Here is an 18,149-nt window from a genome sequence, read left to right on the forward strand (position 1 = left end):
TCCTCTCCAGGATTCGGGAATGAAGATCTCTTAGCAGCTGAAAAATGTAGATGTGCACAATTCATTGATTGTCTCCAATAGCGGAGAGTGTTTCGCGCACTTGCTGAAGAATTAGGTACCCATGATGCTGTGTGTACAAGCAGAGTAGAGAGGTAAATAGCGAGTAGGTAAGTTGTAAATGTCAGTACATAGCCGGGGCTGTGAAACCGCAGAGAAGGAAGTTAGCTCTTATTTAAACACGGAAGAAGAAAGATGCTCCAGGAAGACGTCGGCTGTGTTTAAAGCAGGCTAGAGTATCGCCAGTCATGTGCATGTAAGTAAAGCTCCACAGAAAATGGCTGCTACTTAAGACAAAAGTGTACTTTTTAGACACAGTATTACCAGTTTTCCGCTGTTTTCGCAGGCAAGTGAAGATGTTTATACGTTAGAGCAACCCCATCGCTTTTGGTTCGGCCCGGCACTTCCTAACCTCATGCTTAACATGCTGATTGTTTAACCTCGTCCAGTAATGTTAGAGATACTTTTAAGGCTATACATATGCACATTTATCATATACACCGTGCATATTTGTTTAGCCCCAGTATGCACTCGTTAAACATGATCAGTCATTAATCACACGTACAAAGTGGTTTGTTCTGGTGAATGTAGAGTGTGACGTTTGCGATATTCAGTTGTATTGGTAACGGTAGTATAAATGTTCCAGCATCAGAATGTTAACCAATGATTCCTTATTACACTTAATAAAAGTTTTCTGAAAAATGATATTTTTTTTTAAATAGGATTAGCTAGTTCAATGAATATGTAAGGCTGAATCATGGATCACCACAAGCTAATATTCTGTTGACATTGTTATCTGGAATATGCATGCAGCTGTTTGTAGTAGGTGGTCAGGTAAATGGTCTTTGTGCTGCAGATTTGTGCGTGCATGTAATGAGATAAAAACAAAGGAACATACATGGCATGCATAAAGTCACTTTGTGTTTACACAAAGTAAGAAAATGCAAATTGACATTCAGACAAAAGGAGAATTAAAGACAGTGCTTCATGTTGTTTGTGTTGTATTCTCATTGAGATATAATTGTCTACAAATGTGATAAGAGTTAACAAGTGGTAGTTATAATCTGCAGTGTATAATTGTTAGTTTCATAGATATATTTAGCCTAGTGAAAGCCTTGTTCAAGTCTGACTTTATGCTCTCATTGTTTGCCAGAAGACTGTTAGCACTTTTTAAAACATATTTGTGTTAGTTTAGTTTGAAGATTATGTAGGGTACTGGACTCTGACTGGTGGTGAGATGCAGTTTGTTTTGTTTGGGCTCTGATGTGCAGTTTGTACTTGAAAACGGGTCCGGTGAAATGAACGAACCTGTGTAAATTGAAACCTTTCTTGTTTTGATAGATTGAGAGATACATTCTCTTTTCTGTATTGATGCTATAAATTTACGGTTTCACTGGCATTTTTTTTTTTCAGCAGTGCCTGCATATAGTGATTGCAGTTACCTTTATGTGAACATGACAATGCGATCTCAGCCGTGTGAAAATTGTCCTCCAAGACACCGCAAAAACCTAGGTGTCACTCGAAGCAGGAGCGACGGGCTAAGCTTACTGTCTGTTTCTAATGCTGCTGCAAGCACACCGATTCAAAAAAAAGCAAAAGCGCAGAATTTGTGTAACCACGTTAAACGTGATCAGAGACAGATGACCGCACAACCACCCAAGAGCTCGTCAAAAACACACCACATGAATGACACTAGCAAGGTTTACAAAACATCCAAGGCCCAGTCAGGAGGTGAGAGCTCCATGGACCTTACCCCAAGCCCTGTGCTGGTATTGAATCCTGGGAGGCCAAGAGCCTTCACAGCACAGCCTCAACTCAATGGGGAAACTCGTGAAGTGGAAGGACCTAAGGAAGAGGTCACAAGTAGCAAAGATGAAGGACAGATTCATGGGTCCTCAAGGTCATGCCAAGCTCTGAAATATGCAGTCTCAGCTTTAACACGATTGGACGATTTTGTGTGTGAAAGTTTGGGTGCTGGCTTTTTTTCGCAGGTGTATAAGGTAAGATATTTTTATGAGATTTTGTACATTTGATGTTGCATGTAGGTGTGGTTGTCTTTATGGCTTATTAGTGGAATATTAAATGTAACAAATGAATGAATTTTATCAGTGTACCAGTAAAGCCTGGTTCTCATATATCAGCTGGATAACCATTAGTGACTGCTGGTTGAGTCTGCCAGGATTAGCAACTAAAGCGTTCTCATGATGTTGCAGACCAGCAATGACCGGGAACACATTTCAACTTCACAGGTCAATTATTACTGATGTTCATGGTCGTCTACAGGCAGCAGGGACTGGTAGTGGGAGACTGCCAGGACCTATGAGAGTCAGGCTTAAAGGCATCAATGCAGATAACCTGAGCATCTTGTTTTGGCCAGGTAGCACTGTGAATCATCATGGAGATCCTGTCCTTTTGCATTGTGTGAGGCAACCCTTAAAAAAATTCATTGTTGGGCATATCCCAGCACCATCAGAAAAAATAGGGTACTGGTAGTGTAGGTCTGCCGGGAATTCCTTTTTTCATGGCGAATTCAAAAGATACATATTTAAAAGAAATTAACGTTGACCAAAAACATAAAAAAATATACTTCTATTATAATCCCAATATTAACTCTAGAGTAGGGTCTTTTTTCGGATGGTCACTGAGGTTACACCCAATAAAAATAATGTTGAAATGACATTGGAAGAAAAAAACAGCCTATAATGAAGCCTTAGTTATTTTGAAAGATGGATGGGAATGGACCTAAAAAGACATGTGTTTGTTAACTCTATGTATCAACCTTAAATCTGGAATTCTTACTAGGCCATGTGATACTCAGTGTTAGAGAAACTGGAAACATGATATCCCGTCACCCAAACCCACAGTCATATGGCTTGAAGGCAAAGCACTGTCTTGTGACAAGAGTGGAAGCACATGCGTTTTCGAATCGCGGAAAGTTGTGCCTGTTTGGTTAAAATTGACAGCATAGGGGTGCTTTTGATTTTGCCAATGTGCACTATTTTACTTACTTTGAACTTCAATGTCTCAGTTATGCGGTATCAAAAAATAAAAAAAAAATTAAAATAATATACTTATTAACTTTATATGAAATTTTCATTAATGCATATATATTTTGTGGAGTTATTTTTCTTAAAAAAAACAATAATAAATAGATTAGACATGAAAGAATGTAATAATTTTTTTTTCTTTTGTCATAAGCAAAATTTTCTCTAGAGAGTTTTATCTTTTTTAGCAATCAGTAATTATTATTTATTAGTCTGGCTGATTGGCCTTATGGTTTATGCTGTTTGTCCACTAGGCTTTGACTGCTAAGGTTGCAGATTTGAATCCGGCATCTCCTGGTTTGCCAGCTAATTTAAATTAGGAGGAACATCAAGGGTGGTGAAGGGTAGTGGTTTCCCAAGGGTGTGTTTTCCTCCAACCATTAACTTGACTGCTGTCATAGAAGTGAAATATTTATGAATATGGCACAGAACATCAGTGAAATGTAAACTCTTAGAAACATATTGGTTTTTTTGCAAAGCTGGGAGAAAATAATTACATTGCATATAGCCTTTTGATTACCCTATCCATGAATTACCATATGCACATAACACAGTTGTCCACATCTGAATTGCATTGTGGGAAAGCTGTGAAACTTATGTGTTGGCGAAGAAAGTATACAAAACCACTGGTGCTAGTCTATCAGCAATAAATTAGTACTATATGGATGTGCTGAGAAGATTGTATGTAGTGCTGTGTGAAGTTCTGTCATGTTGCTGCTAGTTTTATTATCCAGTGTTGCTATGCCAGTATACCTGCATGATGTGTACAGGCGTTGATATATGTATTATGCTCTATTCAATCAGGGTGGCTGTGAATACTAATCAAACAAATAAACGAGCCAAGTAGCCTGTGTTAAACACATTGTATTTATTATTCGTGTGATTACAGAATTGCCCTGAACTCTTGTGGTGCAATAGTTACATCACATACATGTAGCAAATGTACAGCCACATCATTATAGATGCATATACTGTATGTGAACCTGTAACACTTCAGTTATTTATTGTACTACACCAACAAAGTAATTGGACACAGTTGAATAGCTTTGTAGCATAATTTATTCATGTGACAGTTTATTGGTGTCAAACTTTTGGGCATTAAATGTAATAGATTCCACAACAGGGTTTAACATCATGTAAAAACCTGATGTTACCTTATATTAGTGAAAAGAGAATATTAACTTGTACCTACCTTTCCTGACAAGGTCATTCTGGGTTGCATTTCACAGTGCTGATATGTAATAACTGTAAATGCACTAGGTTGTTGACATTCTTGCCTGTAATAAACTTACATGCAGTGAGTAAACAATTTCAGAAGAACACTTCACACTGTAAGGTTACATTTTGATCTTGGTATAGATGTCTATAGTGAGGCACATGATAATGGCTTTGTAGAATGTACATGTACAGAGCCTAATCAGGTCTCATAAGGGCAGGGGGTGGAATCACCAGTGAAGGGCACCTCATTGTTGAATATTTTTATTTGCACACATTTTTAAGGGCTTACGTTCTTACGGTTGATCTCCACCCCATCTGCACACCACAGTACGTACCTAGCCCGAAAATTCAGTCTAAGATATGGCTTGTATTTACTGATACGTGGAGAACTCTGCCATCCAGGATGACGTGCAATGAGCATCACATTGTATCATAGCTACCCCAGGCCATCATTAAAAAGTTGTCTGTTACAGGTAACAAACCCTGTTTTTTGAAGTTGGGTCGGTCGGTCGACATTTTTTTGAAAGTAAATTGAAAGTAATTCCCGGCCCGCATAATCTGAATGCCCTATTGAATTATTGCGGGTCCAATTTTCGTCTCCTGAGTCAGGGCAAAACTTTATGATTTAAATGCTCTTTAAAAACTTTGTTGTTTTCATAACCAAGAAGTCAAATATTCCTTCTTGATTCTGGAGCCAACATCAAATTTGAGTAAATTTACGAACTTTAAGCCTAAGAAACTGAAGTTGAAAGGCATCCATTGCTTTCGCCACTGTGGGGAAGGGATGCCAATTTGCTTTCACCACACAGAAATTGTATTCGCCAAAACTAATGTGGTGAATGGCTAGTCAAAGCTTGGGGACTAAGTAAATAATCTTATAATGAATTCAGGCTGTTTCTTTTTCTTTTTTGACGCAAAGGGCACTTTGAGGGAACGGCAGCGTCCGGTAATCGAACACTGAGAAGGGCTAGATTAGGCCCTGAGTGACATGCAGGTTCAATAACAACATGTTTTCCGCTGTTGCCTGATGACATGTTCTTACACCAGTAGTTAAGTCCGGGAACAAACATTGAAAAATATTACGCATTTTAGATAACATGGTCATGTAATGCAGAGAGCTTTGATCAATGAAAAATGAAGGTCACATATTTAAATTAGTGACCATAATGCATACATGTTCATCATTCATTTCTATGCGTTATACATTGAGATTTTAGAGTTGCTGAAGTCAGGAATACATAAGGTATAGATTGATATGAGACACCAGTTGACATACATGTTTACACACAGGCACCATGATCAATCAAGATCAGTTTTTTTTTTACTACAACAGGTACTAGTAATTTTGTTTTTCTTTTCCTTAGTACAGATAATTGACCATTCTAATTTGTATAGGCACAGAAATACATACAAGTAATATAAATGAGTCAAGTGATTGTTTACTGCATGATAACAGGTGATACAGTAATCATGATAACAGGTGATACAGTAGATATATTTTTTAATCAAAGGCATTTGCACATTTTTATGCTTAGATACTACACTTTATTATTCTAAAAACGACTGCACCTCATCGGTTGCAAACATTTAAGTAGGAAAGGAAGTCTCAAGAATTGATCAAGCAGTTGTGTGCATTGCAAAACAAATTCATGTTTGCATAATGGACATACACAGTTTACATATTTGTAGTTTCATTTGCATTTATGACCTGGAATATATGGATGTATGTCCATGCATGAACAGGGCACACAAATAGATCAAGGCTGTTGCTGAGCTGTTCATTAAACAGATTTGTTGATGTTAAATGGTTTGAGAGTCTGAAAAACAAAGAATAGTGCCCTACTTTCTCTGCCACATTTAAATGGATCACACATGATTAATTCTGTCATGGTGAATAAAATTTGAGAAGCAAAACAGCCTGTACAGTACATGTTCAGCTTCCCTAAAAATTTTGCCAAATCACCACTTGTTCACGTGTGGATGTTGTGTGAAGAAATCACACGATCAAAAAGTCTGTTGTATAAGACATTAGTGATTTTAAAAAGTCATTAAAGTTGTATAATGATTGATAGAGAAATTTAATCAATGCAATGTCTACATTAATTTCAGAGTGTTACTGGTTAAATAATTCACAACAGAATTAAAATTTAATGCACGACGTTCATTTATCACGATTGGGGAGTAATGTCAAGTCTATTAAGATGATTTCTAAAAGCGGCCTTTTCTGTGGCACAAATTGATAAGTTCATTTCCCAGGGGAATGTCTTGTGTGATAAAGGCTTTGAAAAATTTATAGCATACAGTACACATTTAAACATGTGCCTGTATTCGGAGGTGTCAGACTCGCATGGATTCATGGCCATTCCAAACTACATGTACGGTTGTTAAAATGTTTGTCAGCCAGAATACAGTAAAATGTAATGGACGTGACTTCTACACAAGACCCTGTTTGCACTGTGATAAAATACATACACCTTAGTAAATACTGATAAAGTTCAAGTAGTTCAATAAAGTATTTCCATGTCACATGTCATATGGCTTTGACCTGATGTAAATATAAACATGTAGTATGCTATATCAGATGACTTCTTTTATTAATACTTCTGATGTTCTAGCATTAATTATACATGTATAAGGCACAGGCAACGGTTAAGAGTCCTGTAACAGATATGGGCGTTTTTATTGTTAACCCTGGATAGTCAGACTAAAGATAATATCTGCTCGCAAAGATTTTTTGTTCTTCTGATGATATGTACAACTGCTTCACAAACATTTTATTAAGATAACAGAGGTGCAACTTCTTCTAGGCTTAATCTTTTTGTGATTTTTTTAAATTTGAGAATGTTCCAAAACAACATCTCATGAATAAAAATTTAAAACCTAAATATCATGATTATATTGTTTATTTTTAAGTCTAAAGTATATTCTATTTGCCAATACATTAGGCATTTTATTTTACCATTTAATGTGTTGAGTATTAAAAAAAAACATTCAAATTCTTGTTTGCTAACACTTAACAGTTGTTATAAAAATTCAACACTTTTATGGAGGAGTAAACAGGTTATGTAGTAAAAGTGACAGAATTAGATGGTTTTATAGTACACATGTTTGATGCCAATGTCGATCGTATATAAGGCTACATGAGTTATTGTGTAAATATTCAGTTTATTGTTTCTGGTCTAATAAAAAGAGATAATACGTGGTATATATGTATAGTCTTATTCACTCTGTCTGTCCTTAACTTTGCTCTTAAAGCTGTTGATTAACATGGCTGAATGGTTATCCCAGTGTCTTGTGTTCTGTAATTGAGTACAGTGATATTTCTGCTGTGTGCCTCATAAAGCAAAAGCTTATCACTAATGCACCAATCACTGCAAATGGAAATTATAATATTTGTTCTACAGTTGGCTCAGTTGGTTAGCACGATAGCGCAGCGTAATGACCGATGAGCCTCCCACCAATGCGGTCGCTGTGAGTTCAAGTCCAACTCATGCTGGCTTCCTCTCCAGCTGACTACGGGATTGTCTGTCAGCAACCCGCGGATCATCATGAGTTTATCGCAGGCTCTGCCCGGTTTCTTCCCACCATAATGTTGCCCGTTGTGGTATAAGTGAAATATTCTTAAGTGTGGCATAAAACATCAATCAAATAAACAAATAAATTCTTAGACAAAGGTCCTCCTAAAATGATCAAATTATGGGATATCATTCTCTCTGCTCACAACATTCAATGACAATCATAATGATGGATCATAATGTTGCAGCACAAACTAATATTTGTAACAAATGCCGCTATTACCACTGGCATAATTGGTATTTTTTCCTGATTTTTTTAATTCATTAGATGATAAAAATGAAAGTTACAAAAGTCTTAATTATCTGTATATTGCCTTTGTTTTAACAAATTCTGAAGTATCTTTGTAGAAGTAGTAGTTGTATTTGTATTCTGCATGCACAGGTCAGTGGATTTTGAATTTCCATGTTTTTTTATGGGGGTGAGGGTGGTAAATATGTTAAATGAAAACAGATTGGTTATAATACTTTAATAATTATTTGTATTGCGAGAAATTATTTCTATAAATTATTTGTATCTTACATAATGACTGATAAGATTTAATTTATTGTGGTACATTGTAGGTTTGTCTTGATGTACATGTATATGAAGTTAGAAAATACATTTATGTGTACAGTATTTGTACATTTTGTTATGGAAAAACACAGCTTGTGGGAAATTTTGGAGTTATTGATTTATGTGTGGGGTGATTTAATTAGAACAGTATTTTGATATTAGGGAAAACTTTTTTGCTTTATAATCTGTTAGATACTAACACAGGAATCAATTTTACCATAAATCATTTGCGTACTTTTTGTACGATTTACAATAGATTCTTTTGGAGCAAGCTGGGAAAGTGCCAAAAGTGCAGAATAAATCTACTCTTTCACTCCAATAGCCTATAAATTATAGATGCGAACTTACAACTTTAGTGAAGTAAAAGTTTAAACTGACGTACAGTTTAAATTTTTCATTTTATTGTATGGCATCTGAACCTTGAAGTAGAATTTTTGCAGCGAGGTAACCTGATACAGAGAACTATGTATAAAAGCCATGAAAGAAGCTACCTTTTGTAGTTTGTATCACACAAGTGTGCTGTTCAAATAAATTTCTTACTGTGTAATCTTTTCTTGTGTATACATCCCTATAGTATTATCATCCACAATAGGCTATCAAGCATAAGATCATTAAGAAGTTTACAAGTCTGTTGCTGAAATAACTCACTTCATGTTGAAAACCCTGTCAAAATTTATACATACTTATGCTATGAATGTTTAGCCTTGACACCTCCTATAGGTTATAAAAAATATAACCAAAGGGTGGCAGGTTTAAAGTTTTTCCAAAAAAAGGTAGCTGTGCTTTAATTTCACTGTCTAAATTCAATAAAATGATTCATTAATTAAACTTCTAGAATTTCTTCTTAGCTGTTTGATTAAGCCATCTTTTAGTGCCAAAAGTTGACTTTCCCAACTTTCCCAGTCCAATATGTTGGAATTTGGCCACATTTCTTTTTGGCCTACAACTTGTTAAGAAGTATTCAACATCTTTTTTTTCTGTACATTGATTTTAACTTAGTTATAAGGAATAGAACCTCTGAGTTGTGTTGCAGTAATTGAATAGTTAGTTTTGAAATTATAAGTGATGTTTCGTCAATAAATCCATGATTTGAGGAGAATCATAATGGTCGATCAATTTTTGTGCATCTTGGGATGAGCAGCTTTAATTACATTAAGCTATAGTGGAATAAAACCTGTCGTAATTCATGCTTGCATTGATATTTAACACAATGCCACTAGATAGCTCAGGACAGTCTGAATACAATTTTTTGTTGAAATTTGGCTGTTGAACGCAACACAATTAACCTCTGTCTCTTGAGAAATCCTTCTATATCTTTGAGGGGGGCGGATGTTGGTGGGGGGGGGGGCTCCTACATGTAATGTTGCTGGGTCATGCAGGCAGGAAAAGGGTTTAAGGAATCAGATTAGAAGCAGGCCTTGATAGATCTGTGACAGAAGAAGTTTCGGATTGAACTGGTAACATGGGTACTTGTGCTACGTTGTGTGGCACTTTACATACCATGGAGGACAATATGAGCTGGCTGCTGCTGAGGTGTTTGGAACCATCTCAGGTAAATTTTACTCGTCAGAGGACTTGATGGATGCAGAAGAAACCTGCTCTTGGGAGACAGTGTTAGATACCTGTGGAGACGGTTGAATTGCAGTGACATGAATGGGCATGGACTTTCTTGGTTTTCATTGTTCTGTTTTTTTTTCTTCAGGTTACACATCGCACAACAGATCAGGTTATGGTATTAAAGATGAATACGTCCTTCAGCAACAGGCCCAACATGTTGCGAGAAGTGCAACTAATGAACAGAATGTCACACCCAAATATTCTCAAGTAAGTCGAACCTTTTTCTTTGCTTGTTTTCCTTTTACAATCGCTTACATGCATTCTAGAGTTTTCTCTGGTCATACAGCAAATGTTGACTGGGACTTCCTTTTGTGAATCCAATTAGTGGATCCTTAGCTAAAATACCCCAATCAGTAGCACAATCAACAGTGTTATTTGCATGTTGAAAGTGTCACAATGATAGTCTATAGTGCTTGAAGTTGTAGACGTGTCTAAATTTTTATTTCAGAAATTAGATATGAGTAAAAGGTGTATCCAACTGAGAATAGAAGAGTCATTGCTGATGAATTATGACCATATTTTATTACAAAACTGTACATATAATATACTTGTACTTTGGTGTGGAGATCAGTGAAATAGTGAATGGTCAAGTGTAAAGTCCTGTGCAAAATATGCCATAGATCCACCCTACATGTACTTTATTGTCTACGGGAAAGCTTTCAACAACATAATATGAAATTTCTACAAACATCTGGTCAGTGTTACTACCAGTTTATACATCATGCAGGGCGTTCATTATCTTCTTGGGTAGAAGACAACAGAGAATTAAATGAAGTAAATAAGAGTTTTGAACTGAAAAATTCTGAATTTGTTTTGGCAATATGCGATATCTCAAATAATACTACATGTATTACATGGTGTTGCATATACATGTATGTAAAGCACAATAGCATAAAGGGTATGTTTCTTTGTTGATGCATGTTATTGTTGATTAGTTTCATATATATGTGTCTCCTACTGACAGTCTCTTTTACAGCCTCGCTACCAAATCTAAGTTTACAAAAGTAGCAAGCTCCAGGTGGGCAGTAACCACCTGTTAATGACCCTCTCTATATGCATACTACTATTTCAAATTTGAATACAAGGGTTACATTCTTTTTTCTTTGACAAGTACATGTATACATGTGTGGAAGCATCTGTACAGCTATGATTGTACCAGTTGGACCAGTTATGTTATGCAGCTTGTACCCTGTTCATGCATCTTTGTAGACTGTTTTACGTGCACATTATTTGTGTTCAACTGTAACTCTCCCTGTACTATACCCAGGCAATTTTGAATCTGCACTGCAGCCAAACACCCACACACATACACCTGCTAACGGTTTGTTTTCTGTAAAGGTGTCTAGCCAGGGTTGTTTACCAAAAGTACATCTGCAGGTATTTTTCCTTCGTGTTTGTGGTGCCTGATAGCCACGGGCTTGGTGCTTACCTCCAGCTTAGCAGCCTAAGTCTTTTATAAGGGCATTGTGCATGAAATAAGGGAAATACTTCAGGTGGTGACAAATAAGAGGTACATTAAATATACATGTACACCTTTGGTCCAGTTATGTTTGAGACGTTATTTTTCTGTGACATCTGTGGCACATGTATGTCAGTGCAGACACAGAAATGCTTGTACATAGACAATTAACAAAATGACTTCAGCGGTATTGATTTCATCATTGTTTGTGCAAAACCTTTAATGAACATCATCACTAAGTAATCTAGTATGATTCTTCTGTGAAAAGGTCTTTAGTTGTGTTGACACTATCAAGTCATTGCAGACCTAAGGCCTTGGCTAGATGAGGTAGCATGTTCAGATCTGGCTTCTGTTGGTTTTGCAACTGTTTTGTGTTATATGGTAAGCAGGTTTTTCAGGTGTTGTGGTTCCCCACTCAGTCCTACTAGTTCTGCCTACTGTTTGTCTTGCCATAATTCTGACTTAGCTTGTCAATATATAAGTACATGTCAACTATTCTGTAGTTTATAGAACAGCTGTCTTCTTGGTTAAAGAACAATTACAGGCCCGTGAATTTGCAAAGCTAGTATCTTTTACTAAAGATGTTAACCTGAAATTTGTACAGGAACATAATACAGTACATGTGTATAGATTTGCCATCATTACTTAGGGTTGGATTAATGAGTAGATAATTTAAATCATGTTAATTGAATAAAAAAGTGATTGTGACTTGATGCTACTGTAACAGTATTGCAGCTGTACCAATAAATTCTATTGAGGCCTTGTATCAAGAAGCTGACATTCCTGGTCGTGTATGTACATGTACTCAGTTTGAGTTCTTATTAGGTGTTATTTCAATGTATAGTCTTGGTATTTATGAAATATTTTCTAGGCTTATAATGACAAGTCTTACATGAATGTAGCACAGGTATTAATGCTTTTAGATAAAGCAGATCAAATAAACACAGGTGTTTTTAACTGCTGCATATAGGGAGAAGTGAACTTTCTTCCAAAGATATTAATCATAGTGTGTTTTGTTTCTATGGTAACAATCAATAAACATCATATAGTAGATCTAAAAATAGATATCATCCCCTCTTTCAGAATTTAGTATTCTCTGTCATGTGATCATTGGAAGAGTTTAGGACATAACCAAAGAAGAGTGGATCGAGCAGATTGTTAATGATTGGGGCACTAAGTTCTCATTAATACTATTAAAGGTTCTGTTTTATTGACTAGTTACTAGTTCCAGGTTTCTAGAGGCTCTTATTAAATGAAAAGCATCACATTGTGTACATATATGTAATGTTCATGTGTTTTTCATATATACATGTGTAACTCTAAACTCCTTCTTCGATTTATACTCTAACTTATATTTTCTTATTTATAACTTCTCAGATTGTCATATTCATAGATAAAACGTGCAGGTACCATTCTTCTGGTCCTTATTTTTTTTCTTTAACCAATGTCTAAAATGAGCTGTTGCCATAGAGATCGGTGACAGACTTTACTCATTAACCAGGCTTTTATGATGTGTACAGATTGGGAAGAAGTTGAACCTACTTTAATTTCATTATCCTGGTTATTTGAGCTATATTTTGTGACAGTCTTGTATAAAACGAGATATCTTTTGAACTGTTCAAACTGAAGCTTGTTTTGAAGCTTGTGCCACATATACATCTACAGAAATATGCTATTATATTGCATTGACATTGACCAATTTTTCAAGTCTGTGTCTCTGCCTCCATTTTCTTCTAATCAAACTCCCTTTTGCTATTGTGCTTTTGGTTGAGGGATAAACTCACATGGTATTTTGTTAATTTTCATTTTATATGTTTTATCATTGTGTGAAGAAATTATGAATAAAGAATAGATTTGTTAACCATGGAGGTGTCAGATCCAACATATACCTCAACATAAACATATGGTTTAGGGCTACAGTCTTATGTGCTAAGATTTTAGATTAGCAGTAATACAATTTAGTTTACACCTGTATATCTTCCATAGAATGCAACAGGTAAGGAATATCCAGATATCTGAATGTGCAAGAATATTTGCGAATGCATTATTTCCTATTTTCAATACAACAACTTGAAGTTTAACAGCTACGATTCATGATCTGCGTTTTGAAATATATTGAGTTTGTCAAAGGCAAAGAGAGAAAATAGTCGCCATGCTCTTTCATGATTCCGTTTTGGTACCAAACTTAAGTATAATTATATTTTTGTGGGTGAAATTTTACTGAAAATGGTTTCCAACTACAAAATTTTAAACTCAATTTTACAAACTGAATATCGTTTCATAAATACATCATGTATGAATCCCTGATAAATGGGCATATAAGTAGTAATGATGGGCCTTCTACAATTCATGTACATGTCAGTGTTATAAATATCATGCAGAGTTTGATGTATTCTAACTTATCTAGTTTTTGTATTGCATCACCTTTTCACACAAGACTCCATTTGGTTGACTTTGTCTTTCTGGAAACAACAACAATAAAACATATTATAGATTAACATTGCCTTAACCTATTTCTTTTCTTTCTTTTTTTTTTTTCAATGTTGGGTTTAAATTCTGGATTTCTTCTGTCCAGCTTTAAGTGTGCAAACTTTCAATTAACAGTCCCTTTGTGAACCAAGTTTAGCATTTGGTGTTAATAAAAGGATATTGTTAATGCTTTAGCCTTTGTATGCCTGCCCATGTAACATGGATTATAATACTGTTATTTCAAATTTCGATGACTGGGACAAGTACATCCAGACTGACCTCTCCTGTCCTAAATCCATTCATCTATATCTGTACAATATTACCCAGCTCTTGGGGTCACTGATACCTGTGAACACAAGAATGTATTTTGTGCTCCCAGCATACACACATTGAGAATGTATCCTCAGTGGGTCAGAGTACACATTCTTTTTTTTTTGGCTTGAGTGTCAACATTGACTTTGCAGTGATAGACACAGAAAAATTTTAAGCTGATTTTATGTCAACAGTGATCCCTGAGGCATTCTGTTTTCTTGAGGACATGCTCGTGAAGGCTTGACCATACATGTATAGCTTCTTGTACAGCATCATTATAGCCTTTATAGGAGATTTCCATTGAAATATGGAACTTCAAACTGGGCAGTTTCATCCATTTTTATGTCATGCTCTGAGCAAAGTACTGCATGTATTGGAATGAATGTTAAGGTGAATTTTACCAGTTGCGTCTCAAAAAGTACTGCATGTATTGAGCTTGCATTTTGCATACATGTAAAACACAATAACATAAAGGGTATGCACCATGGTAAATTGGGGGCCTTTGTGGATGAGTGGGTAGCTCCCCAGTGTGGCAGAATGTGTGGCTCTCACCAATATGATTGCTGTGAGCTGAAGTCCAGTTCATGCTGGATTTCTCTCTGGTTATATGTTGGAAAGTGTGCTGGTAGCGTGCAGATGGTGGTGGGTTCCCTCCAGGTTCAGCTTGGTTTCTTCCCGCCCTAAGGCTTGTCGCTGGCTTATAAATGAAGTATTCTAGAGTACAGGGTAAAATCAAATAATCAAATTAAAAGATGGAAGATGCTGTGCAAAGTTAGGAACAAATGAACATGATGTTACGTGAAAGTCAGCTGGTGGACATGTAAATCTTAAAGAATAAATCAGTTTCTATCATATAATTTTCTTCTTTTCTGACCCGGGCTCTGGCGGGTTTCCACTCGCCATAATACTGGCTGCCGTCATATAAGTGAAATATTCTTGAGTACGGCATAAAACACCAATGAAATAAATTAATCAAAATTCATGTCTTTTGTTTGTGAGAATCAATACTAAGGTAAATGCTAAGGGTGGTATCTCATAATTGAGCTGAGATTTGGCTTACAGGTAAAGAATAGTAACATGAAGAGGATGTTTCATCATTTCAGTCTTTTATGTACATGTAATTTCTGCAAATTGCAAAATTATACCTCTCTTTTTGGTTATAAGAATCTATCTGAAGCCTGATAACTTAGGCAGGCAGGGGATAACTGTTGCTTTTGCATTACAAGTACTTCTAGAGTGCTTGTTTTAATGGCAAACTGTTGAAACTTTACAATTGTAAAACATAATACTAGTATGTCTCTCTCTCATAAGTTACATTCATATGTTCATATACCCTTGCAAACAGTATGTAAGCCTATATGTTGTTTTTGAATGAGTGTTCTGATCTCGCCTCACCTGGCATACAGGTATACTGGTGTTAAGTGGAGAAATGTATTTCAGGGTATTTCACAACATGTGCAAAGTAGACAAATTTACTTATCTCGGTAGTAGTAATTCACATTCAAGAGGCTATACCTTGTGCCCTGATGACCTAGGGCCACTAGGGTACCCTTTGAATTGAACAGTCTCCAAACCCTAACCTACTTGTTGGGCCTAGGTCAGATGTGTTTGCCCAGGGACTAATGTGTACATGTTGAGATATTAAATGACAAAGGTTTGATCTGTTGGAGCAATGCAGATCCATGGCACTTCTTCCTATAGTTTTGTCAAAGATGATGGTCATGCTGTAAATTCAAGAATTTCGTCTTTGTACGAAATCTTCTGATTTTGACTAGTATGCATGCTAAAGAGTTGAAGATATACACGATACTTTTTATTATTTATATTTGGGCAATATAATTATCAGGACATGTTTAAGGAATGTTTTTATCTGTGTGTCTATGCAGACTGTCACTTGCAAATAACATGACTTCATGTTGCATGGCGCAGGAATGTTTACTATACATTATTATGACATCATCGTAGGAAGCTCAGATATGAAACAAGATGTTCATTTTTTTTTCTGTCATGGCGTCAGTGTAGAATACTAAAATGTATTAGTGAGAGTGGTATCTAACTTTGTGAAAATTCATTTTTTCAGTGAAGGAAGTCCTAATATATCATCCTTATATGAATAATAAAATATGTTATTATCTACCAATTCCTCCTAGAAGTGAGGCACTAAAAGTTACTTCACCATTCTAGTTCCTCTGTACTCAGGCAGTGATTTGACCAGCACATTACTATGGATTCCCTGATGATACCATTATTCCATATCTTATTCATGTATTCCTGTCTATCCTCTCACAATTATGCAATTGTAAATTATGGTCTAATTTTATCGTCTATTCTGTATAATTCCCAGATGAAAATTTCACTAGGAACCTTTTTGACTTTCTCTTCACATTTCTTGGCATGATGCCCAAGTAATTGAGTGGTATTCATATAACCTGAGTTTTTTCTTGTTTTTTTCTGTTTGTGTCTTACGACCTTAAATTCCAAAAGCTCTGAGCCATGAAATTCAAACTTAATTAGGATGCGAAATTTCAAATATTAGAATTCTGAATTTTGTTTTTGTACTAGTTTAAAATGTAGCATATGGTGAAGGATTGTAGGACTAATTTCAAAAGATTTTAAATTGACTTACAGTTACTTTGAAAGCATTTACTATGTGGATTGTATCTCCAAGATTATGTTGTGTGCTTGTTGACCTAGGATGTCAGTGTGTGGTCAGAAAAGGACTATGTGCAGTTATTAAGGTGCTTTTTTACAGGAGTGACAAGTTCATGATAAGGGAGATATTTCATCATAGAAACCAAAGCTTGTGGTGTGATTCAGTATTGATTATTTTGACGGATGAACACAAACTGTCAGTCTTCAGATAAAAAGGGGACTCCCAAAAATGTATTTTTGACGTTCCTGCCAAACACTGTGACCTGGCCATTTATGTAATGAAAGGTTGTTAATCTTCCTACCACAGAGATCTGTGCCTTGTTAAGAGTGCTAATTGAACTCACCTTCACATGCAGTTGTTTCTCCTTGCTAATACCACCCAAGTTCATGCAAAGAAAAATGTTATTTTTAGCACAGGTCTGAAACACCAAGGTGTACAGTAGCTTAGAGGAAAATTTTATACATGTAATTAACTAACATAACTGATAAACACTGTTCTGTAAATTGTGCTGAAACATTTTTAAATTTTAAATTCATCAAAGATGGCTGTAGGGGATGGGAGTTAAATGTAATGCAAACATTAAATGCAAAAGACGATATTTTCTAAATGTTTTTTTGCAGCTACAGCATCACACCAATGTACAAAAGGAAAAATGTGAAGGAATTTCTAATATACATTGTGGCTCATTGATGACCATAACGATGCAGGTACAATAACACATAGTCTAAATGTGTCACCATAGGGGAAAGATTGTGCATAATGTTATAGCTTCTGTACATGCTAACTGTGCTAGATTTCGTACCACATTGATAGAATTAACAGCAGGGTTAGAATTTCGCAAGATTCCTGCAAAACAGAATTTGTAGAAATCTGGGTGGATTCGCGTAAAAACTGACAAAATAAATGGTATTTCAAGCCTGAAGTCCGCTTTAATTGTGACGTTGTTGTTGTACATATGCGCTCATTCTGAGATGTCTGTGTAAACAGTTCAGCGAAGCACAGGTGAACATATTTATATTGCGAGATAGGATTGTACAGTCTCGAGCTATCAGTTGCTCGCTTTCAGAATGTGAAGATAATTAACCAATCAGAAACTTGGACAAGTTAGCGCTTCAGGATCGTATTTGTAAACTCCGAAGACAGCGCGCAAATGATCTCTGCCACAGATCAATCACTCCTGCATATGCTTTAT

General features: G+C 35.9%; 1 protein-coding gene across 2 annotated transcripts in view; it reads left to right on the plus strand.

The window, feature by feature from the left end:
- The first annotated feature begins 204 nt into the window (after window positions 1-204).
- The window catches only part of LOC135471349 (dual specificity testis-specific protein kinase 2-like), a 36,360-nt gene continuing 18,415 nt past the window's right edge, over window positions 205-18,149 (plus strand). Inside the window, exons 1-3 of one of the 2 annotated variants that reach the window (XM_064750555.1) lie at window positions 205-313; window positions 1,474-2,057; window positions 10,150-10,271. In XM_064750555.1, coding sequence (XP_064606625.1) covers window positions 1,512-2,057; window positions 10,150-10,271 — 668 coding nt within the window. In that variant the 5' untranslated portion in view covers window positions 205-313; window positions 1,474-1,511. Of the gene's footprint in view, window positions 314-1,470; window positions 2,058-10,149; window positions 10,272-18,149 lie in introns of both variants that reach the window. The other variant, XM_064750554.1, reaches the window with a different exon arrangement.

The sequence above is a fragment of the Liolophura sinensis genome, chromosome 7 (assembly GCF_032854445.1).
Source record: "Liolophura sinensis isolate JHLJ2023 chromosome 7, CUHK_Ljap_v2, whole genome shotgun sequence".
Lineage (NCBI taxonomy): Eukaryota > Metazoa > Mollusca > Polyplacophora > Chitonida > Chitonidae > Liolophura > Liolophura sinensis.